The sequence below is a fragment of the Entelurus aequoreus genome, linkage group LG06 (assembly GCF_033978785.1).
Source record: "Entelurus aequoreus isolate RoL-2023_Sb linkage group LG06, RoL_Eaeq_v1.1, whole genome shotgun sequence".
Classification (NCBI taxonomy): Eukaryota; Metazoa; Chordata; class Actinopteri; order Syngnathiformes; family Syngnathidae; genus Entelurus; species Entelurus aequoreus.
In genome coordinates, this window is record NC_084736.1 from 46,712,286 (window position 1) to 46,737,124 (window position 24,839).

Genomic DNA, 24,839 nt, shown 5'->3' on the forward strand with positions numbered 1-24,839 from the left:
ATGGACAACAGAGCATACAATAAGGTAGCCTTTGGTGGTGTTTATTTAATAACTATTATTAAAACAGTACAGTAATTTGACAGTGAGCTCTGAGTATGTTTTTTCTGCTATATAATGTCTACTTTTAAATACATTTTAAAAATTAGTAAAAACATAAATATATATATTTGTTTTTCCATGTTTGTTGAAAGCTTTTTTAGGTTGGGTTACAAGGAACACTTAAAACATTGATAAAACATTCATAAAAGCACAAGTTGATTCAATGTTATTGGAAAAAGTAAGCATCAAAACATTGCAGCTTTTTATGAAAAAGCTGCCGCCAATTCAGACATTTGGCATTTTAGGTTGCAACAATCACAAAAAAAGGACAGCAAAATCCTGGAGGGATTGAGTGTTGTCGGTCGGTTGATGTTTAAAATGTAATTTCAGCTAAGTCCACTGTAGTATTTTTCTTTCCTCTCTACACAACTCTGGTCTACAATCCATTCCAAAGCGAATTGAACCATACTGTATCACTTGGTGGAAACACTTCAGATTGCTTTAGGTTAAAAATTTCGACCCTAAATTACATCACTGTGCAAATGTCATTTTCTTGCAGTGGTTCGGTAACTTGGTGACCATGAAGTGGTGGAATGATATCTGGCTGAATGAAGGGTTTGCCAGATACATGGAGTACATTGCAGTTGAGGCTACTTACCCTGAACTCCAAGTGGTATGTGCTAATCGGATGATTCGGTGAATGTTTGATAATAATTACCACTGTGAGGCTGACCCTTCTTCGGTCCACGTTCTTGCAGGAGGAATATCTACTGCACACATGTTTTTCTGCATTCGCTCATGATTCGCTGAACTCTTCTCGGCCCATATCCAGTCCAGCAGAGAGCCCTACTCACATCAACGAGATGTTTGACACTGTCTCCTATGACAAAGTAGGATTTCAGTCTTTCATGCTTTTTCCATAAATATGGCCTGAATACTTGTTGTGATAATGCTCAGTCTTTAGTTTTAAGTCATAGACATTTTGACAAAAACAGAATATCCATCTAATACAGGACTGGTGAACTGTTGTTTTAAAACAATTACTGTAATACACATCAACGATAATATTCAATATTTTTTGAGGACAAAAATGTACATATTCTGGACAGAGAAGAGGGATCAGTGTAAGCATCTATGTAATGTAAACATGCAAAATTGTATGTATCCACAACATACAATGTTGTATTTATCCACCACATAATTTACAATGTCATATGAATCCACCACATACAATGTCATATGTATCCACCACATACTGTACAAATTTGTGTGTATCCACCACATACAATGTTGTATGTATCCACCACAACCAATGTTGTATGTATCCATCACATAAAATGTCATATTAATCCACCACATACAATGTTGTATGTATCCACCACGTACATTGATGTATGTATCCACCACATACAATGTTGTGTGTATCCACCACGTACAATGTCTTAAGTATCCACCGTATACAATGTCGTGTGTATCCACCACATACAATGTCGTGTGTATACACAACATACAATGTTGTACGTATCCACCACATACAATAACGTACGTATCCACAACATACAATGTTGTATGTATCCACCACATACAATGTCGTATGTATCCACCACATACAATGTTGCATGTATCTACCATATACAATGTTGTGTGCATCCACCACATACATTGTCGTATGTATCCACCACATACAGTGTTGTATGTATCCACCACATACAATGTTGTATGTATCCACCACATACAATGTTGTATGTATCCAGCACATACAATGTCGTATGTATCCACCACATACAATGTTGTGTGTATCCACCACATACAATGTCGTGTGTATCCACAACGTACAATGTCGTGTGTATCCACAACGTACAATGTCGTATGTATCCACCATATACAATGTCGTGTGCATCCACCACATACAATGTTGTATGTATCCACCACATACAATGTCGTATGTATTCACCACATACAATGTCGTATGTATCCACCACATACTATGTTGTATGCATCCACCACATACAATGTCGTATGTATCCACCACATACAATGTTGTGTGTATCCACCACATAAAATGTTGTGTGTATCCACCACGTACAATGTCGTATGTATCCACCATATACAATGTTGTGTGCATCCACCACATACAATGTTGTATGTATCCACCACATACAATGTCGTATGTATTCACCACATACAATGTCGTATGTATCTACCACATACTATGTTGTATGTATCCACCACATACAATGTCGTATGTATCCACCACATACAATGTTGTGTGTATCCACCACATAAAATGTTGTGTGTATCCACCACGTACAATGTCGTATGTATCCACCATATACAATGTTGTGTGCATCCACCACATACAATGTTGTATGTCTCCACCACATACAATGTCGTTCGTATGTATTCACCACATACAATGTCATATGTATACATCACATACAATGTTGTATGTATCTACCATATACAATGTTGTGTGCATCCACCACATACATTGTCGTATGTATCCACCACATAAAGTGTTGTATGTATACCCACATACAATGCTGTCCTTTCAACCCATCCATCCATTCATCCATCTTCTTCCGCTTATCCGAGGTCGGGTCGCGGGGGCAGCAGCCTAAGCAGGGAAGCCCAGATTTTCCTCTCCCCAGCCACTTCGTCCAGCTCCTCCCGGGGGATCCCGAGGCGTTCCCAGGCCAGCCGGGAGACATAGTCTTCCCAACGTGTCCTGGGTCTTCCCCGTGGCCTCCTACCGGTTGGACGCGAGGGAGGCGTTTGGGTGGCATCCTGACCAGATGCCCGAACCACCTCATCTGGCTCCTCTCGATGTGGAGGAGCAGCGGCTTTACTTTGAGCTCCCCCCCGGATGGCAGAGCTTCTCACCCTATCTCTAAGGGAGAGCCCCGCCACCCGGCGGAGGAAACTCATTTCGGCCGCCTGTACCCGTGATCTTGTCCTTTCGGTCATGACCCAAAGCTCATGACCATAGGTGAGGATGGGAACGTAGATCGACCGGTAAATTGAGAGCTTTGCCTTCCGGCTCAGCTCCTTCTTCACCACAACGGACCTATACATCCTTTCAACCCTTCCTAAGATATTCAATAATTTAACCTCTAACAAATAACAGGACAAAGGCATTATTGGTTGCAGGTGCGAGCTCCCTTGACCATTGATACTGAATGAAATGATAACGAGAGTGATGTTGTGGCAGAGGCCAGCTGTCGTTTTGCACCACAATAGAACAAAACCATCTTTGTCTGGGTTTGTCCCCTCTTTTAGAGGATTCATACTTTGGATCCTGCAACAGGCTCTCAGACTTGAGCTCTCCTATCGAAGTCTTTGAGCATGAATCGATGAAGCCTGCTAATATGTACAAACTCAGGGAATCATTCCCTGGACACAGGAGGACTCTGAGAGTGAAAACCAAAGGATTGGTATATAGCAGTTTTTGTTTAGTTATTGTGTATTATTGACTTAGTTTTGCTCGATCCATTGTATGTAATAAAAGACAATAAGGAAGTAGTGTAAATGTTGTGTTGATATGGGTAAATATATGTGATCGGTATTGGTATTGGCCGATCTCACACATGGAGGATCAGAATCGGCAACATACAACCCCGATTGGAACATCCCTAGAAATGTAAATGTTTTTATCTGCTTGATTCACAATAACGCAAACTTTTCCCTCTTTTTACCAATAGGGAGCATGTATCCTGCACATGCTTCGCCACTTTCTATCAGAAGAGGTGTTCCAAAGTGGGTTAGTGCGATACCTCCGCAAATACAGCTACAGAAATGCACAAAATCAAGACCTGTGGGACAGTCTGACCAACGTATGAACACAAAAAAATACACTGCAGTGGAACCTCGATTTACGAATTTAACTGGATCTTGAACATGGATCGTAAACCGAAAAGTTTGTATAGTGAAGCAGAGTCCCCCAAAAAATCAATGTAAACATGAATAATTGGTTGTAGTCTCCACAAAATTCCCTATTCAAGTAAAAAAAAGAAAACGGCACACTTTGAAGACACTATAATGTATATATACCAGTGGTGGGCCGTCAGGGCCAGCAAGGCCTTCTCTGCTGGCCTAACATAACAAGAAATCATGGTCATAATTAAAGATAAAAGTTATTTTTTATTTACTTTCCCTAAATATCTAAAATTATTCATACTGTATTATCTTCATGTCATTATATGCTCATTCCAGTGCTGTTGTTTTTAGGTTAGAGTTTTAATCCAATCAGAATTAAGCTATCTTATGTTGCCATGCTGTACAAATCTGCCCGAGGCCTTCGGAATCAACAATGCGGGCGTCTGTGCACAAACAGTTGATAGATAATTGCGATAGCCAATCAGATCACAAGTTGTTGTTAGTAAGGCCTTCTAGCTGGCCTCACGTTGAACGTGACAATTACGCGTCCTGTGATTGGATACTCACCGGGACCGTTAGCGGATGAATTTGAGAACACATACAGTTGATAGACAGATCACAAGTTGTTGACAGTAGCCTAACTAGGTAGCCTGATGTTAACGAGACTGTGATTGGATACTCACTTGTCATTCCAAAGTGAGTATCCAATCACAAGTTGCAATTTATCAGGAAGGACGAAGTGTTGTGAACAAAACATTGATTAGGTGGCAGATATACTGTATATTTGCAAGGCCATTTTCAAGAAGGATATTTAAAGAAAAACTACATCTTGTGAGACGATGTGGGCGATGAAATGAAGAAATGCCCGTCATTTCCACTTGAATCAACCGACTACGAGCGGTACCACTGGCTTATACGGCGTCGAATGGGTGCTATAAATTGTGAGTTCAAATATAATGTTTTTTGCTATTTTAATTTTGACAGTACAACATAAGATATGTTTTAATTGCTGATGCGGGTTTATTGATTTTAAATGCGCCAGAAAATAACCTGTTTTGTACATTGTTGAGGTGTTTCAATACTCAGTAGTGCGTAAATGTGTTATTGTATAGTATTTCTCCAGCAATGGTCATGTGGTGACATAAATGATGGTATTTTGAAAGGTAATCATTGAAGTCGGACATCACAGAGGCCTAGGTGGGAAACGCACGGCCCGCCACTGATATATACAGTATACTGTATAAATAGTATATCAAACCAACATAACAAGATGGTAATGGCTCAACAATCTCTTTTTTATCAAAACAACACAACATTACAGCAAGCTTAAATGTTAACAAACACATACAAAAGTTCCGTTGATGCGCTCAAAAATCCTTCAACTAAAGGTGCCGCTAGCTGGAGGCTAACTAGCTAAAGCGCTAGTTCAAAGTGGTTTTCTATCAGCCCGAAGCTATACAGCAAGACTGTGAGAGTTTGGAAACATTTAAAGCGTTTCTGATCACACAAAGTGATTTCTAAGACCGGCTCACACAGCTCTGACCGATGCAAGGTACGACAATCGTGGAAATAAGCAAGTCAGAAGTGCCGCTCGCCGTCGAAGCTCTTTGAAATAGCTGCGCCGGTGTGTACACGATGTAAACAGGATGTGACGTTGGGCACCTTCTCTTCAAAATGGCCGTGCCCGTGTGTACATGAAGTGATGTCATTAAAACAGCAGCTCCCAGCGGCTTCAAGAGGCATTCAAAATGAATGAAGCGTTCGTACGCTGAGACATGGTCCGCACACAGAGGCATATTTGGCACAATGTAAATGTTGGTAAACCGAAAAGGTTGCAATCGGAAGCGTTCGTAAATCGAGGTTCCACTGTACTTCATTTGTATTGTACATTGGTATTTATTGAATATGTCTTTTCTCAGACATGCTCAGAGGAGGATTTTGTCTCGGGGAAGCACTGTTACAACCGAGAGCAAGCCCATAAAAACTCCGTAAGTAAAACTTGTTGACTTCCATCTTCGTGGTTTACAAACCGGTAACTTGTTATGTCCCACAGTACCTATTTGCAGGAGAACACTTAGACTTGACCACCATGATGAACACTTGGACTCTGCAGAAAGGTGTCCCTCTGGTGATCGTGAGAAGGGTCGGGCCGCGTCTGTTTCTCAAACAGGTCCGGTTCCTGAGGACCGCGCTGCCTTCTGACCCGAACTGGTCGACATTGCAACACGGGTGAGGATGCTGTAAAGGTCGGATGATGACTTTTAAATTGTGTTTACTGTTTATTTTAATCTCTCGTTTTCTCTTCTGCAGTTATTTGTGGCATATCCCTCTGACTTACAAGGTTGATACTTCCAGCACCATCCATAAACACCTGATGACAACACATACAGGTGAGCAGGACCTCGTGTCATTAGCACTATCACTACTTCTTTGTTGAGTTGCTTGTAGCAAGAAATAATTAGTATTACTATTGTAGTTTCCGAACTATAGAGCGCAGCGTACCTACTAAATAAAATATAAACGTGCAGATATAAACGTTGTGAAATGAGTTATTTACACAGAAAGATTTAGTAAATGTTTACCTTAATTGTTTACAAACAGTGTCTATAACAGGGCAGTAAAGCGGCTGATCAAAACAGAAGTCACCGTCATGGACCCACCAGCTGCGGAAGCTAGCTCTCCAATCAACTAAACAGTCTCTATAACTCCACAGTGACGTTTTGGTGAATTTACTGAGGAATTTACTGATACAATACAAAAAGAATGCCATTGTAAGTTAATAATACTAACACAGACACTTGTAAACGTGTTGGCATATTGGCTAATGCCAACGAAGCTAGCTTGATTACATTATGACAGCACATACAAATATGCATGAAAACACCACTATTTAGTAAGTATGAGTTGTTTTAGTTATATTGTAAAACTTACAAAGGTTGCTTTAAGTGATGAATGAAGAAACCGTACGAGTAAAAACGCTATGGAGGACGAGTAGACAGAATGGCACTTATACTGTCGGTTCAAGGCATTAAGCAGAAGGAAATACTGTAGACGTTCAACCAGCAGCACCTGCGGTAAGCGAACTCGTCCAAAAAAATGGCACCATGGCACAAACTATAACACACCTTTTCAATGTCTGTGTTGTTTTTTTATGAAAAATATTTGTTGAATACAAAACATTATGGCCGTTCGCGAAGAAAAGTCCATAAATTAGCCGCACTGTTTTATAAGCCGGAGGGTTCAAAGCGCAGGAAAAAAATAGAGGCTTATAGTTGGGAAAATATGGTACATTTTGGTGAGAAATTGTATACATTAAGATAGAACGCTTGTGCAAAATTTTGAAATGAATTGAGAATGTCTACTAAATTCAAATTGAATTTGAATTGCGGCTACATGAAATTCCAATTCATACTTTTGGTGAGTAAAAATTGCTGACTTCCATCTTCTTTGTTTACAAACTTGTAACTTGTTATGTACCATAGTACCTATTTGCAGGAGAACACTTAGACTTGACCACCATGATGAACACTTGGACTCTGTAGAAATATTTTGTTTATTTATTTTAGCACAACATAAAGTAATTGTACTTATATTTATTTTTCGTCAGTTGTTGAGTCCCTTCTTAATGCAGTATATTTGGTTCGTAGTTATTTTTTGTAATCATTCTGACCTAAGGCTTAAGTTGAAATAAATAATAATATTTGTGATTAACACATGCTTTCATATCTTTTGACCAGGATCTAAACTGTTAAGCAGACTAGAAAAAAATGATTAAATACAAGAGTAAGGTTTGTTTTGAGTTGCAGACCACAATGTCCGTACCCCGTAGGGTGGTTTTTTTCATTGTTTGGTTCGTGTTTGTATCATCTCAGACAGCGTCTACGTAGGAGAGGAGGTCAGCTGGGTGAAGGTGAACGCGGACATGACGGGCTACTATGTGGTTCATTATGAGGATGGCGGATGGGAGGCGCTCACAAAGCTGCTGAGGGAAAACCACACTGCTCTGAGCTACAAAGACCGGACTCATTTGATCCACAATGCATTTCAACTGGTCACGTAAGACTACAATATATACTTTATACAAACCCTGTTTCCATATGAGTTGGGAAATTGTGTTAGATGTAAATATAAACGGAATACAATGATTTGCAAATCATATTCAACCCATATTCATTTGAATATGCTACAAAGACAACATATTTGATGTTCAAACTGATAAACTTTTTTTTTTTGCAAATAATCATTAACTTTAGAATTTGATGTCAGCAACACGTGACAAAAAAGTTGGGAAAGGTGGCAATAAATACTGATAAAGTTGAGGAATGCTCATCAAACACTTATTTGGAACATCCCACAAGTGAACAGGCAAATTGGGAACAGGTGGATGCCATGATTGGGTACAAAAGTAGATTCCATGAAATGCTCAGTCATTCACAAACAAGGATGGGGTGAGGGTCACCACTTTGTCAACAAATGCGTGAGCAAATTGTTGAACAGTTTAAGAAAAACCTTTCTCAACCAGCTATTGCAAGGAATTTAGGGATTTCACCATCTACGGTCCGTAATATCATCAAAGGGTTCAGAGAATCTGGAGAAATCACTGCACGTAAGCAGCTAAGCCTGTGACCTTCGATCCCTCAGGCTGTACTGCATCAACAAGCGACATCAGTGCGTAAAGGATATCACCACATGGGCTCAGGAACACTTCAGAAACCCACTGTCAGTAACTACAGTTGGTCGCTACATCTGTAAGTGCAAGTTAAAACTCTCCTATGCAAGGCGAAAACCGTTTATCAACAACACCCAGAAACGCTGTCGGCTTCGCTGGGCCTAAGCTCATCTAAGATGGACTGATACAAAGTGGAAAAGTGTTCTGTGGTCTGACGAGTCCACATTTCAAATTGTTTTTGGAAACTGTGGACGTCGTGTCCTCCGGACCAAAGAGGAAAAGAACCATCCGGATTGTTATAGGCGCAAAGTTGAAAAGACAGCGTCTGTGATGGTATGGGGGTGTATTAGTGCCCAAGACATGGGTAACTTACACATCTGTGAAGGCGCCATTAATGCTGAAAGGTACATACAGGTTTTGGAGCAACATATCCAAGCAACGTTACCATGGACGCCCCTGCTTATTTCAGCAAGACAATGCCAAGTCACGTGTTACATCAACGTGGCTTCATAGTAAAAGAGTGCGGGTACTAGACTGGCCTGCCTGTAGTCCAGACCTGTCTCCCATTGAAAATGTGTGCCGCATTATGAAGCCTAAAATACCACAACGGAGACCCCCGGACTGTTGAACAACTTAAGCTGTACATCAAGCAAGAATGGGAAATAATTCCACCTGAGAAGCTTAAAAAATGTGTCTCTTCAGTTCCCAAACGTTCACTGAGTGTTGTTAAAAGGAAAGGCCATGTAACACAGTGGTGAACTTGCCCTTTCCCAACTACTTTGGCACGTGTTGCAGCCATGAAATTCTAAGTTAATTATTATTTGCAAAAAAAATATAAAGTTTATGAGTTTGAACATCAAATATCTTGTCTTTGTAGTGCATTCAATTGAATATGGGTTGAAAAGGATTTACAAATGATTGTATTCCGTTTATATTTACATCTAACACAATTTCCCAACTCATATGGAAACGGGGTTTGTATATTGCGTTGTGTCTGTATTAGCAAACAAACACAGTTGGTCAAGTTTGTAGTTGTTTGTTTGGATCTGGGCTTCTCAGATCTTATCTGTCATGACCTCTCTGAAAGTTAGAAATTGCCACGACACCTCTGAATTGAATTACTATTGAGAACTTGGATCATATTTATTTGTACATGTGTCACTTACATTTTTTTTATATATATATATACATCTGACGACTCCTTTGTCCTTTTCACGCCGCTCACAAAATTCTCCACCTCTTTGCCTTTGTTAGCTCTATACACGTGTTCCTTAGTGCTTACTACTTCTACTGGGTGTCCCGTGAAAAACCGTCGGACCGGAACTCTCTAATATTATTAGAGAGAGTATATTATAATTGTGGGGCGGTATAGCTCGGTTGGTAGAGCAGCCGTGCCAGCAACTTGAGGGTTGCAGGTTCGATCCCCGCTTCCGCCATCCTAGTCACTGCCGTTGTGTCCTTGGGCAAGACACTTTACCCACCTGCTCCCAGTGCCACCAACACTGGTTTAAATGTAACTTAGATATTGGGTTTCACTATGTAAAGCACTTTGAGTCACTTGAGAAAAAGTGCTATATAAATGTCATTCACTTCACTAATAACTAAAGTTCCTTGGGTGAATAATGTAAACTCACTACATCGATATGTTTTAGTTTACTGACAGATATAAGTAAGAACTTTACACTACTTTATATTAGGAATGGCAACAGCGGAAGATGAATGTCCCATAACAAGAAGATACAGAAAAAGAAGAAGCTTATCGACTACGGTGTCGGCATGAAAGTGGTTAATACTGATCGGTGACCAAAAATAATATTTTTGTTTGTGTTTTAAAGGGCAGGTTATCTTCCACTTAATAAGGCCTTGGATTTAATTGGTTATCTACAAGTCGAGACACATACAGTACCTCTTCTGGAAGGACTCGGCTACCTGGAATTTTTTTATCGTGTGAATGAGAAACGGGGTGATGTGGAACTGCTGCACAAGTTTAGGGTAAGAAGCCCAGAACATAAAGAGGCTGTTTAAAATGTGTTAATAAATCTGGTTCTCCGTAGATGCATATTCTCCACTTTTTCCGCGGAGTCATCGACCAGCAGACATGGAGCGACGAGGGCTCCATGTCGATGCGGCGTTTGAGGTCAGAGGTGCTGTCCTTGGCATGCCATCTGGACGACCCACCATGTGTGGAAGAGGCACGTCGGCGTTTCAAAGACTGGCTTCAGTCCAATGGATCTCTCAAGTGTGTCCATCTATCAGTCTATACCTCATCATGGAGAATTTCTACTATAAATCTCATGCGTTCTTTAATTGTGTCAACTCTAGACTCCCCACTGATGTAACCGATACAGTGTATGCAATTGGTGCTCAGGACAACCATGGGTGGGCCTCACTCTTGCACGTGTACGAGACCTCGCAGTCGGCAGCACAGAAAAACAAGATTCTGTTCGCTTTGACTTCCAGCAGAGACACAAGCAAGTTATACAGGTACGGCCACTTGTGGTTAGGATTTGTTTTGTTTCAAACATGTTTGACAGGTTACATTAAGAGACATCATGTGGTTACATTTGCACCATTCAACATGTCTGAAAAGGAATAGGAAGACCGTGTCTTTTACTCATAGTACATTCACACCATAACTTTTACATGTTTACATTCAGTTCACTTCCTGTGTGAAAGAAATTAAGATGTTGGAAAAATATGAATGAATCTCAATAAGTAGTACAAAACAAGCACATTAAGAAAATCATACTTCCTGATCTGAACATTTTGACTCAGCCTATTTTCCGGACTATCGAGTGCACCGGTATATTAAGCCACGACCACTAAATTTTAGAAGAAGAAAATATTTTTCCATTTTGAATGTTTATTTACATACCTTAATTGTTTCCAAACGGTGCCTGTAAAACGGCTAATCAAACAAAACAGAAGTCATCGTCATGGACCCACCTAGTGGTTAGAGTGTCCGCCCTGAGATCGGTAGGTCGTGAGTTCAAACCTCGGCCGTGTCATACCAAACACTATAAAAATGGGACCCATTACCACCCTGCTTGGCACTCAGCATCAAGGGTTGGAATTGGGGATTAAATCACCAAAATGATTCCTGAGCGTGGCCACCGCTGCTACTCACTGCTCCCCTCACCTCCCAGGGGGTGGAACAACGGAATGGGTCAAATGCAGAGAGTAATTTCATCACACCTAGTGTGTGTGTGACTATCAGTGGTAGTTTAACTTTAACTTACCTTTAACTAGCTGCGGACGCTAGCTCTCCAATCAGCAAAACAGACTCAATAAGTCCACGGTGACGTTTTCGTGAATTTACTGAGGAATTTGTGAAACTGACACAATACAAAAAAATGCCTTTGTAAGTTAATAATACTGACACAGACACTTGTAAATGGGTTATGTCAGCGTATTAGTTAATGCTAACGACGCTAGCTTTATTACATTACGAAAGCACGTACAATTATACATGAAAACACTCCTACAGACATTACGTATGGGACGGTTTAGTAAGTATGAATTGTTTTAGTTAAATTGTAAAACTTACAGACGGTGCATGAAGTGATGAATGAAGAATCCTTTCAAGCAGAAACGCCATGGACGGTTTTACTTTCGGCTCAAGGCATTAAAACAGGAAGTACATTTTAAGCCCGCAACACCTGCAGTCCAAAAGATGACTCTATAGCAGTGGTCCCCAACCTTTGTGTAGCTGCGGACCGGTCAACGCTTGAAAATTTGTCCCACGGACCGGTAGGGGTGGGGGGGCTATTTAAAAAAAAAATTGTTTTGTTTTGTTAGTTTTTTTTCCATAAAGAAATACAATCATATGTGCTTACGGACTGTATCCCTGCAGACTGTATTGATATATATTGATATATAATGTATATATTGTGTTTTTTATGTTGATTTAATTAAAAAAATAATAATAATAATTGTTTTTAATTTTTTTTAATTTCTTGTGCGGCCCGGTGGTTGGGGACCACTGCTCTATAGCACAAAAAATAACAGAATTTCAGTGGCCCTGCTTGTGTCTAATGAAAACTATTGAGCTGCACTGTTTTATAAGCCGCAGTGTTCAAAGCCTAGGAAAAAAGGTCCATCGCAGACTAGACCAGAGGACATGTGTGTCAACGTTTTCACCGAAACACATGACAGTGGGATAAAAGATGTGGCCGTGAGGACAGGTTGTTCACCAAAATAAAAGCGTATTTTCGGGGCTTTGTGTTGTTGACAGGGAAGGAGTTTGTTGCGTCTTAGCTGCACTGTCCTCCAGAGGAATGTCGGAGCAACAATATCTCCAGGTAGCTTGCAGTCAATCCAGATTAGAATGTTTTTGTTATAGAGAACAAAATACATTTCAACTTTTCACTCTAATTGTCTATTTCTGGTCCTCAAATTGATCAAACTTCACCATGCAGAGCAGACGGGGCCTCCAAGATGTTGTCCAGTTTGCGATTTAGTCCAAAATCACAAAAGTCTGATTGCCCGCATCCCCCAATCATTTGTGGCTGTTTTGGGGTGCCTTGAACTGCTGCCAGCATCTTCAAATGTGTCGATACACCTGGGCAACGCTTACTTCAATCAGCAGATGTCCTGTTATCAGGATTCCGAATAGGTAGATATCTTCAACGTCCTCCACTTAAAGGGTTGCCAGGCACGCAGCAGTCCGCTTCTCCCATGAGTCCATCTTGTGTCCAGCAACAACCCCCCGAATCTGAAATCTTGTCTATCTCGTTGAGTAGCCAGTTGATCAATTCCATTGTTTAGATTTTGGAGAGCAGTGCAAAAACAGGATACAAGAAAGTTAAAAAAAGACAGGACAAGACAAAGAGGCGAGCACGGCAAGTATGGAGAGGAAGGGTAGTGTGACCGCCTTTGCCTAGAGCCAAGAGACATCGATGTTAACGTCGCTTCCTTTCAGCTTGACTCGCTGTTTCAGCAAATCCACCTCGCTTTTTTAGTTAGTGAACTTCATGATAATGACAAGTGTGTTGTTATTCCTGCTAGATATTGGAATGCACGTATCGATATTGTTGACATCCAGATTAATTCTCATTGGTAATTTTAATTAGCTACTATGAACAAATAAAATATTTATCGATAAAACTGGAAGAGTTTTTAGCCCAAAGGTAACATATACGAGCTAGTTGTGTTCTTCTTATGTTTTGGTTGATACACACTAGCTATAATTAGGCCCACTAGTACACCAAATAAATAATCATTTTTGACACCTATTCAACAATATTTTTGTTATTGGGATAACTGCACTGTATCACACTGAGAGGTTTATCAAATTTAAGTGCAGTATAAGGACTCATATTGGGTATTTTATACACTGAACGAAAATATAAACGCAACACTTTTGTTTTAGCTCCCATTTTTCATGAGTTGAACTCAAAGATCTCAAACTTTTACTGTACTGTATACACAAAAGACTTATTCCTCTCAAATATTGTTCACAATTCTGTCTAAATCTGTGTTAGTGAGCAACTTCTTCTCTGCCAAAATAATATATCCCACTTCACAGGTGTGGCATATCAAGATGCTAATTAAACAGCATGATTATTGCACAGGTGTGCCTTAGGATGACCACAATAAAGCAGTTTTATCACACAGCACAATGCCACAGATGTCGCACATTTTGAGGGAGCGTGCAGTTGGCATGCGGACTGCAGGAATGTCCACCAGAGCTGTTGCTCGTGAATTTAATGTTCATTCCTCTACCATAAGCCATGTCCAAAGGCGTTTCAGACAATTAAGCAGCACATCCATCCGGCCTCACAACCACGGCAGACCACGTGTAACCACCTCAGACCAGGACCTCCACATCAAGCAGGTTCACCTCCGTGATCGTCTGAGACCAGCCACCCGGACAGCTGCTGCAACAATTGGTTTGCATAATCAAATAATTTCTGCACAAACTGCGAGAAACAGATTCAGGGAAGCTTATCTGCATTCTCGTCGTCCTCTTCTGGGTATTTTCCTACACTGCAGTTCGTCGTCATAACCGACTTGAGTGGGCAAATGCTCACATTCAATGGCGTCTGACAGGTTAGAGAGGTGTTCTCTTCACGGATGAATCCCGCTTTTCACTGTGCAGGGCAGATGGTGTGGGAGAGCAGTTTGCTGATATCAACGTTGTGAATCGAGTGGCCCATGGGCGGGGGTTATGGTATGGCCAGGCGTATGTTATGGACAACGAAAGCAAGTGCATTTTATTGATGGCCTTTTGACACAGAGATATCCGTGACGAGACCCTGAGGCCCATTGCTGTGCCATTCACCCGAGAAAATCACCTCATGTTGCAGCACGACAATGCACGGCCCCATGTTGCAAGGGTCTGTACACAATATCTGGAAGCTGAAAACATCCCAGTTCTTGCATGGCCAGCATACTTACCGGACATGTCACCCAATGAGCATGTTTGGGATGCTGTGGATCGGCGTATACGACAGCATATTCCAGTTGCTGCCAATATCCAGCAACTTGGCACAGTCATTGAAGAAGAGTGGACCAACATTCCACAGGCGAAGGAGATGTGTTGCACTGCGTTAGGCAAATGGTGGTTACGCCAGATACTGACTGCTTTTCTGACCCCCCAGATTCCCAATGGAGCAAAACTGCAAATTTTAGAGTGGCCTCTTATTGTGGGCAGCCTAAGGCACACCTGTGCAATAATCATGCTGTTTAATCAGCATCTTGATATGCCACACCGGTTAGATAGGATGGACTATCTTGGCAAAGAAGAAGTTGCTCACTAACACAGATTTAGACAGATTTGTGAACACTATTTGAGAGGGAAAGGTCTTTTGTGTGTATAGTAAAAGTTTTAGATCTTAGAGTTCAACTCTTGAAAAATGGGAGCAAAAACAAAAGTGTTGCGTTTATATTTTTGTTCAGTGTATCTTCAACCTAACTTGGGCTAATACTAATAATTGTATGTTTTCACATGGATAATGCTGCCACCATGTGGAAACAAACGATGCACTCTAATTGCCTGTTAGGCTTAGACTTAGACAAACTTTAATGAAAGGAAATTGTTACACACAGTAGCTGAATTACAAGAGGAAGGGAAGGATAACTAAACACTCAAAAGAGGACGATATAATAAATCTAATATAGACCAATAATACGAGAGAGATTTTATATACAATAGCAGCAAAAGTTTAAGGCAGCATAACAATAGATATTTATTTATTCTTATGAATATTATGTGTATTTAAAGGCCTACTGAAATGATTTTTTTTTATTCAAACGGGAATATCAGATCCATTCTATGTGTCATACTTTATCATTTCACGATATTGCCATATTTTTGCTGAAAGGATTTAGTAGAGAAAATCGACGATAAAGTTCGCAACTTTTGCTCGCTGATAAAAAAAAGCCTTGCCTGTACCGGAAGTAGCGTGACGTCAGATGAGGTAATATTCCTCACAATTTTCCTATGTTTACAATGGAGCGAGAGAGATTCGGAGCGACAAAGCGACGATTACCCCATTAATTTGAGCGAGGATGAAAGATTCGTAGATGAGGAACGTTACAGTGAATGACTAGAGAGGCAGTGATGGACGTATCTTTTTTTTCGCTCTGATCGTAACTTAGGTACCAGCTGGGTCATTGGATTCCACACTCTCTCCTTTTTCTATTGTGGATCACGGATTTGTATTTTAAACCACCTCGGATACTATATCCTCTTGAAAATGAGAGTCGAGAACGCGAAATGGACATTTAAAGTGACTTTTATCTCCACGACAATACATCAGTGACACACTTAGCAACTGAGCTAACGTGATAGCATCGTTCTCAAACGAAGATAGAAACAAAATAAATAAACCCCTGACTGGAAGGATAGACAGAAGATCAACAATACTATTAAACCATGTACATGTAACTACACGGTTAAAAATTCTCAGCCTGGTAAGGCTTAACAATGCTGTTGCTAACGACGCTAAGGCTAATTTAGCAACTTAGCAACCGGACCTCACAGAACTATGATAAAAACATTAGTGCTCCACCTACGCCAGCCAGCCCTCATCTTCCCATCAACAGCCGTGCTCACCTGCATTCCAGCGATCGACGGCGCGACGAAGGACTTCATCCGTGGGTTTGGCGGCAAGCATCGGCTAGGCGTCTGCTAAGTACCGTAAGTAGTCCTTGTTGTGTTGCTGTAAGTATTGTACTTAGCCGCTAATACACCGATAGATCCCACCTACAACGTTCTTCTTTGCAGCCTCCATTGTTCATTAAACAATTTGCAAAAGATTCACCAACACAGATGTCCAGAATACTGTGGAATTTTGTCGAAGAAAACAAGAGGTTTTTGTATCGGGTCCGATGGAGTCCAACCACTTCCGTGGATTTTGTGACGTCACGCGCATAAATCATATCCAAAGGAGTTTTTCAACCGGAAGTGTGGCGGGGATTTTAAAATTGCACTTTATAAGTTAACCCGGCCGTATTGGCATGTGTTTCCATGTTAAGATTTCATCATTGATATATAAACTATCAGACTGCGTGGTCGGTAGTAGTGGGTTTCAGTAGGCCTTTAAAGTCTTTATAAGCTATCCACACAACTTTCACACACACGTATAAACACTTATTGTACTCTTAAAACACTTTGTACACTAAAACTTGCGCAATTTTAACATGAAAACTTAAATGGCTACTTAATGTTAAAGTATTTTACATGGAACTTCCAGCTCAAGGATGTCAAAATAATTTTCATGAAGGGCCATATCAGTATTATAGTGCCAGTTGTAACTGAAAGTCAGCAAATTGAATTAAATGTATGGGGGGAAAAAACTAAGGAAAATCAATTAAGGCTTCAAATAAAAACGTTAAAAAGACTGACTGTTAGTGACTTGTGTATGGATTCAATGAGGAAGAGAGGGAAAAAGAAGTTACTGCATGCAACATAAGCAAAACCAGAAGCGAACGTGACACTTTCAAGATAAAGTTTCGGTAACACTTTAGTATGGGGAACATATTCACCATTAATTAGTTGCTTATCAAAGTAACAAAGACTTAATTTAGAGTTATTTGGACACTAGGGAAACATAAGTGTTAGGGTTAGGGTTACTAATAAGCAATAATTCTGAGGTTATTGAGGGAAGACTCTTAGTTAATGGCCATGCAGAATAAGGCATTAATAAGTACTTAATGACTAATTAAGAGCCAATATGTTATTAATTTGCATGATAATAAGCAACTAATTAATGGTGAATATGTGTTTCCCCATACAAAAGTGCTACCAAAGTTTCAAAATGAGAGTCGCTGCAAAAACACTTAAGACACCATTTAAGCTTTCGCGTATGGCGTCAGAACGGTGCTAAAATTTTTGTGCGTAAAAAACATACTCTGCATGCACACAAACTCATTTTGCACGCGTGCAGATTAATTTTGCGTATTTTATTTTTGTTTTTCTCTGCGCATGCGACGTTTCACCCTTTTTGTACTTAGGTTGGTTGGTTTTTATTACGAACATGTATACGGTTTCAACATGATATATCACATATTTTCTTTTTTTTTTACAGCTTGTCCGAAAAGGAGTAGGAAGAAGCAAAGCTTATTTAATTGTCATAATGGCTGGAGGATTTGTGTGAGGATCCACATGTCGGGAAAAAAGTGATAGGTTAAGGAACAGACATATATTTAAATATTGTCTGTTCATCAATTTACCTACCGGTAATTTTCTGCTGAGTGGATGATGTAGGTTACTAATTTTCCCACAAATCCTCCCGCCGTGATGACTCGCCTTACTCTGCCTCGGATTGACTCCAACTTGGAGACACTAGGCATTTAAAGTAACCAATCAGAAAGGAGGGGAGTTGCTGGGCCAGGTATTTAATGCCGTCATAAGGGTGCCAAAATCCTTGTGCGTAAAAAAACACACTCTTTGAGCACGTGGACTCATTTTGCGCCTGCGTCTTTTTGCTTGCATGAGCATAAAATTAGTCCTAGCACACGCAATATGAATTTGCGCACACGCCAAATGAGTCTACGCTCATTGCAGAATTTTGGGACTCTTCTGACACCATACTCCTGGGCTACATAAAATTAATTGGCACATGTGCACTGGCTTTTGAAGCTACTGTAGGTCTTGATTCAACTAAACAGTCTCTAATGCCATGGTGAAGAAGGTTTCAGGAGTTTTTTGAGGGTTTTGTGAACCCAAAAATATAAACAATAAATGCTATTGTTATCTAAGATCATAATACTAGCGACGTTAGCTTATCGATATTAGCTTAGCAAAGTAGCTATTAGCCTACGGCGATCATAACCCAGCAGGCACAAGACATTGATACAACGTTGATTAGGTAGGTAGGTAGGTAGGTTTTTGTCATTGCACAAGTACAACAAAACTTTGTTTTCAGCACAAAGAAGTTCAAGATTAGACAAACAAACAGTGTACAGGGTTACAGAACAGGAACGTTGATGGGTCGCCACAAGGCGCCCCGTAAAATATAGGAAAAATGTAAACGCTGGGGGAGGATGAGTAAAAAAATACACTCTAGACTGAGCTCCTAAGGGGGCCCAGTCGGGAGTGGGAAAAAAACCTCCATAACAAAGCACATATACATATTACAACATACATTTCGAGACTTGCAACAGAGGGGAGGGAGTGGGGGCTACGGTGGGAGGCTGCAGCTCTTCAGGCGCTGCCCAGCCGTCCATCACCCCTAAGGGATTCGCGTCAAGGGCGTTGGATGGGTGGTGGGGTATGTGTGTGAGGCGTATATTTTTGTGGATGCATGTGTGTGTGTAAGCCTGCCGCGTGTCTCGCGGCCTTGGTGTTCTTGCCAGTCAGTCCAAAGTCAACAACAGCAAGTGTGTGTCCATGAGAGACAACAACATTTCAAAATAGTTGTGTTTGTAAATTCAGATGACATTTGATCCCTGTTGTGGCGGGAAATTACCAATTTTCAATGGTCAAATCAACGTCACAACCTGACATTGAATAAATGTTCCCAAAAAGAATGTTGTTTCAAAGTTGTATTTGTGTTATAGAATATTGGTCGGGAAATGACCAAAATTCAACAGTCAAATCAACGTCATAACCGTACATTGATTAAGCATTGTCAAAAATCATGTTGTTCCAAGGCTAGGTTTGAGTTGCTCAACGTCAGGATCAAAGTTCTCAACGTTGTTTTAATGTCTTGTGTCTGCTGGTAACATAATAGGGACAAAGTGTCAGGATATTTTATTGTTGCATAGTAAAATGACAGCAAGAGTGCGGGGTGCATTTGGTTGCAAAATACACGGTACACTGAGAATAATCTTTCGCAGGAAAGACAATGTTGTGTATTAATAACATGTTTTACGTTGATAAAGCAAACTATATGAAAATCTTATGAAGAAATAAGAAAGTTAAATTTCATTTTCAATATGTAACCCATTCTTTTCATTGTCTTAATTGAAAAGATGACTAAGATGGCTGCCATGCGTTGACGTACTGTAACTAGTTACATCTTGTAGATACTTGCAATGAGTAAATTTGACCACAAGATAGTGCTATTTTTTTACCAACAACTCATCATATACACCATTACACTAGGGGCATAACAGCACGTACTTAATAACCAGCGATGCACTAAGACCTTATTAAGTGTACCAATAACTGAAGTGTGTATTTGCATTGCAGACTGTTGGACTTGGGTCTGGAAGGTCTGGTGATACGAACTCAGGACCTATCCACGCTCATCTTGTTGGTGGCCAGAAACCCAAAAGGACACCACATCGCCTGGCACTTTGTCAAAAAAAACTGGAGCAAGCTGGTTGAAAAGTGTGTATGGAGTAAAAGTTTTTATCTTTGATATTTTATCTGATGGTGTCTGTTGTCTTCCTGCTGTTCTTCAGACTGCAGTTAAGCTCAACCTCCATCAGACACATCCTGGTAGGCACCACAGGAAAGTTTACATACCCTGAGGAATACACTGAGGTACAGTAGACACCTTCATTGTATGTCTTAAATAATATTATATGTCCCCGAGATCATTCAGTAGTACACTTTCTGGGGGGTATTCCAGAAAGCAGGTTAAGTGAAACCTCTATGTAAAGCCTGAGATTAGGGAAATATAGGGTTTTTCGGTTAAAACAGAGGTACAGTATGTCAAATTCGATAACCAGTTTTTCCTCATAAATGTGAACCAAGCAGTCAGACATGATAGGTCTGTTGTTTTTAAACCAGTAGATGTTAGAACAAAAATAATTCCTGAAAATTAATGTTGTGAGAGAATTATTAGGCAATGGTTAATTAGATAAAATACCATTATATAAAAATATATTGTTAGTAAATTATCCACACATTGTCTACCGCTTGTCCCTAAATGCTTGATTTTAGATATTCAATATTAATTGTATTTGTTTGAACCATTTTTTAATGGCCCGTGGCACATTCTAAAAGTCATTTTGCCTAGAAAAACATTTTAAAAAGTGAAATTAAAGACAAACAGGCGTAAAATATAATGTGATAAAGTTGAAATGCTGACGCTATTAACACAAAGCTGACATGCAGGCTGTTTTTATACTGCATAGTATTGGTTTTTAAAATGAAATATAAAAATACAAAGTTTGGACACCCTTGGTTGAACTAAAAAATAAAAACATTTAACAATTTACAAGAGTAAAAGGTACATTCTCAATATTTTTTTCAATGTATTGTAAATATATAAAATAAAAAAATAATAAAGTAAATATATAAATATTACTTAAATCTGTATTAAATATGTGTATGTATATATTTACTGTATATATACTGTAAACATATATGTATATATATACTGTATGTATATGTATATATATATTGACACTTCTGGGGAACCAGCGACTACTGTGAAAGAGCAGTTGGCAGCCAGGAAAGTCTGGTGGGCAACCGGGAAAGACCGGGGGACGACGGGAGAGACCGTACCAGGAGTGGGCGGTTAGTCACCTTACCCACTTGCTTCCTCATGAGGAAGCACCTACAAACTGACTACGAAAAGGCATAAGAAAAAACAACCCGAAGGCCCTCCGAGAGGCGGGATGGAAGATGGGCCTATTCTGACGGATCAAACGGTGACAAACGGAACGGAAAACGACAATGAGAAGGTTCTCCGGAAGTGTAAATGCGGGTGGCAGAAGGTGACTTCTTTTAAAGGACTGCGGATTCATCAAGGGAGAATGAAGTGTGGGAGTACTCCCGACCAGCATAACCGCGCTGCTTCGGCAGGTCAGACGGAAGAGACCCAATGCCAGGTGACAAACCACAGTGCAGAGGGTCCCAGCAATGCTGAGGGGGAAACGGCAGTGGAAGCAGGAGGGGAGATGAATGCAGCACCCGAGAGCGAAGCTCATGCAGTCCCCCAGAGAGTTGCACAGTCAGAGAGCCAACGCAAACATCCAGAAAGGCGCAAGAAGATCAAGTGGCCGAAGGCAAGCAACCAAGCAGAATGGCGCAAGCTTGATGATCACCTGAGAGGGGTACTGGAGCATTCCCTGCGAGGGACGGTTGAGCGTAAACTAACCTCGCTGAGTAACATCATTTATGAGAAGTGCAGAGAGAAGTTCGGAGAGAGCGCGACCAAGCGAGCCACAGCCCAGAAGCACGAAGGACGGAGGGAGAGGGACATCAAGGGGCTTATAACCAACAGGCGCCAGTTGCGTAAGAGGTGGAGGAAAGCAGCCGCGGAGGAAAAAGAAGGGCTCAAAGTGCTATGGGATGATATCAAGCAGCGTCTTGCCAAGCTGCGTCGGGCAGAGAGACTTAGAAGGCGCCGGAAACGAAAGGAGAAGGAAAGAAAAGACTTCTTCAAGGATCCTTTCCGGTTTGCCCGTCAGCTCCTGGACGAAAAGCGAAGTGGCAAGCTGTCCATCGCGAAAGAGGATCTGGAACAACACATCAAGGACCAGTATACGGATGCAGCCAAAGATACACCACTTGGTTCACCAGGCCATGTGCCACGTCCAGAGCCCCCAGAGACCCCATTCGACACTTCCCCACCTAGGCTGAGCGAGATTAAAGAAGTCCTCAAGAAAGCCAGATCAGCCTCTGCACCAGGACCAAACGGGCTTCCTTACAAGGTGTATAAAAACTGTCCGCAAGTGACCACAATCTTGTGGAAGCTCATGAGTGTTGTGTGGAAGAAGCAATCCATTCCAGCGGAGTGGCAAGAGGCAGTTGGAATATTCATCCCCAAGGAGCAAAATTCAACCAACATCAGCCAGTTCAGGTCAATCGCTTTACTGAACGTGGAGGGAAAAGTATTTTTCTCTGTCCTGGCAAAAAGGATATCCAGCTTCCTCAGCAACAACTGCTACATCGATACAAGCTGTCAAAAAGCCGGACTGCCAGGCTTTCCGGGGTGCATAGAGCATGCATCCGTGATTTGGGATCAGATACAGCGTGCCAAAAGAGAGAGGAGCAACCTCCACGTGGTATGGCTCCACCTGGCAAATGCCTATGGCTCAGTACCACACAAGCTGGTTGAGTTTGCCCTGAATTTCTTCCACGTTCCTGTGTGTGTCAGTAACATCATAGCCAAGTATTTCAACAACCTACACATGTGCTTCTCAGTAGATGACTACATGACAGGATGGCAGCGGTTGGAAGTGGGAATTGCCATGGGCTGCTCCATATCACCAATCCTCTTTGTGGCTGCATTTGAAGTGTTACTCATTGGAGCAAGGCAAATGGTCAGAGGCCTGAAAACACCGTCAGGAGGAAGACTCCCCGCTCTGAGAGGTTTCATGGATGATGTGACAAGCATCCTACAGACCGCCCCATGCACAGCACGACTCCTCAAGCGTTTCGACGAACTCACCGTCTGGGCGAGGATGAAGATAAAGCCTGCTAAGTCCAGGAGCCTGTCCATCAGGAAGGGTGTGAGAGATGACAGGACAGTCTTCACAGCAGGAGGTGAGAAGATTCCACTCCTGGCAGAGCAGCCCATACGAAGCCTCGGGAGGGAGTATACAGCAGAGCTTTCGGACAGGCAGATGGGGAGGGTGGTCCAGAAACAACTAAAAGAGGGGCTCGTAAGGATCGACGGCAGCCAACTTCCTGGGAAGCTGAAGGTTTGGTGTTACCACTTCACACTTTTCCACCGCGTAATGTGGCCGCTGAAAGTAGCCGAAATTCCATCTTCTCAGGCCAGCAAGATGGACAGCATCGCCAACGGTTATATCAGGAAGTGGCTGGGCCTCCCCCGCTGTTTCTCGGACACAGGTCTTTTCGGCAAGAACATTCTGCAACTTCCTCTGAAGTCAATCAATCTGGGTTACAGGCAGGAGAAGACTCGCCTTGTACTGGAGTTGAGGGAATCAAGAGACGAAGCTGTGAAGAGTGCAGCGGTGACTGTCCGCACTGGACGAAAGTGGAAGGCTCAGGTGGAAGTGGACCAAGCTGTCTCAAGGCTGAAGTACAAGGAGATTCTGGGAAGAGTCCAAGACAGCCGGGCAGGACTGGGATGGGGGAAACCAGTCCAGTTCTGGTCCAAAGCCACGAGACAGCAGAGGAAGGCCATGGTGGTGGAAGAGGTCACACAAGTGGCGCAAGACCAGTATTGGATCAAGGCCGTATCCCAGGGAAAACAGGGGGCATGGACTCGCTGGGAGGATACCATCAAAAGAGTCATAACCGGGGCCGACATCTGGCGAACTCCTCAATCTCGGCTTAGCTTCCTCGTGAGGGCAGCGTATGACACCCTGCCATGCCCTCGAAACCTCGCCCAATGGTTCGGAAGCGAGGGCAAGTGCTCCCTGTGCAGCAAAGACGATGCAGGACTCAAACATATCCTTTCAGGTTGCAACGTCGCGCTGACGCAGGGGCGCTTCCGGTGGCGACACAATCAGGTGCTGAGGAAGTTGGCAGAGCTGTTGGAGAGATGCAGAGTCGGGGCAAACAACGCCACAGATCGCCATCGGCCAAACATCAATTTCATCAAACCAGGAGAGGTAGGACAGAAGACAGAGGCGGGAAGATCATCACTTCTGCTTACCCCTGGTAAGGGCTGGGAGATGCGCGTTGACCTGGACAAGCTGCTAGTCTTCCCAACTGAGGTCATACAGACAACGCTAAGACCAGACGTTGTGATGTGGTCCTCAGCTGCTAAGAAAGTCCTCATCATTGAACTAACCGTGCCATGGGAGGAGGGAATACCAGTAGCACATGAGTTCAAACGGTCAAAGTACAGCGACCTGGCAGAGGACTGCAAGGGGGGAGGCTGGTCTGCGTCCATTCACCCCGTGGAGATCGGATGCAGGGGCTTCGTAGGAGGTT

The 24,839-nt window shown here is 41.8% G+C and overlaps 1 protein-coding gene across 1 annotated transcript in view; it reads left to right on the forward strand.

Annotated features, from left to right (window-relative positions):
* The window catches only part of erap2 (endoplasmic reticulum aminopeptidase 2), a 44,494-nt gene that overhangs the window by 12,583 nt on the left and 7,072 nt on the right, over positions 1–24,839 (forward strand). Inside the window, exons 9-20 of the mRNA XM_062050851.1 lie at positions 599–712; positions 798–929; positions 3,741–3,872; positions 5,835–5,903; positions 5,969–6,144; positions 6,226–6,305; positions 7,788–7,971; positions 10,420–10,576; positions 10,639–10,823; positions 10,907–11,068; positions 20,226–20,366; positions 20,441–20,522. Of these exons, the coding sequence (XP_061906835.1) occupies positions 599–712; positions 798–929; positions 3,741–3,872; positions 5,835–5,903; positions 5,969–6,144; positions 6,226–6,305; positions 7,788–7,971; positions 10,420–10,576; positions 10,639–10,823; positions 10,907–11,068; positions 20,226–20,366; positions 20,441–20,522 (1,614 nt within the window). The remainder of the gene's footprint in view (positions 1–598; positions 713–797; positions 930–3,740; positions 3,873–5,834; positions 5,904–5,968; positions 6,145–6,225; positions 6,306–7,787; positions 7,972–10,419; positions 10,577–10,638; positions 10,824–10,906; positions 11,069–20,225; positions 20,367–20,440; positions 20,523–24,839) is intronic.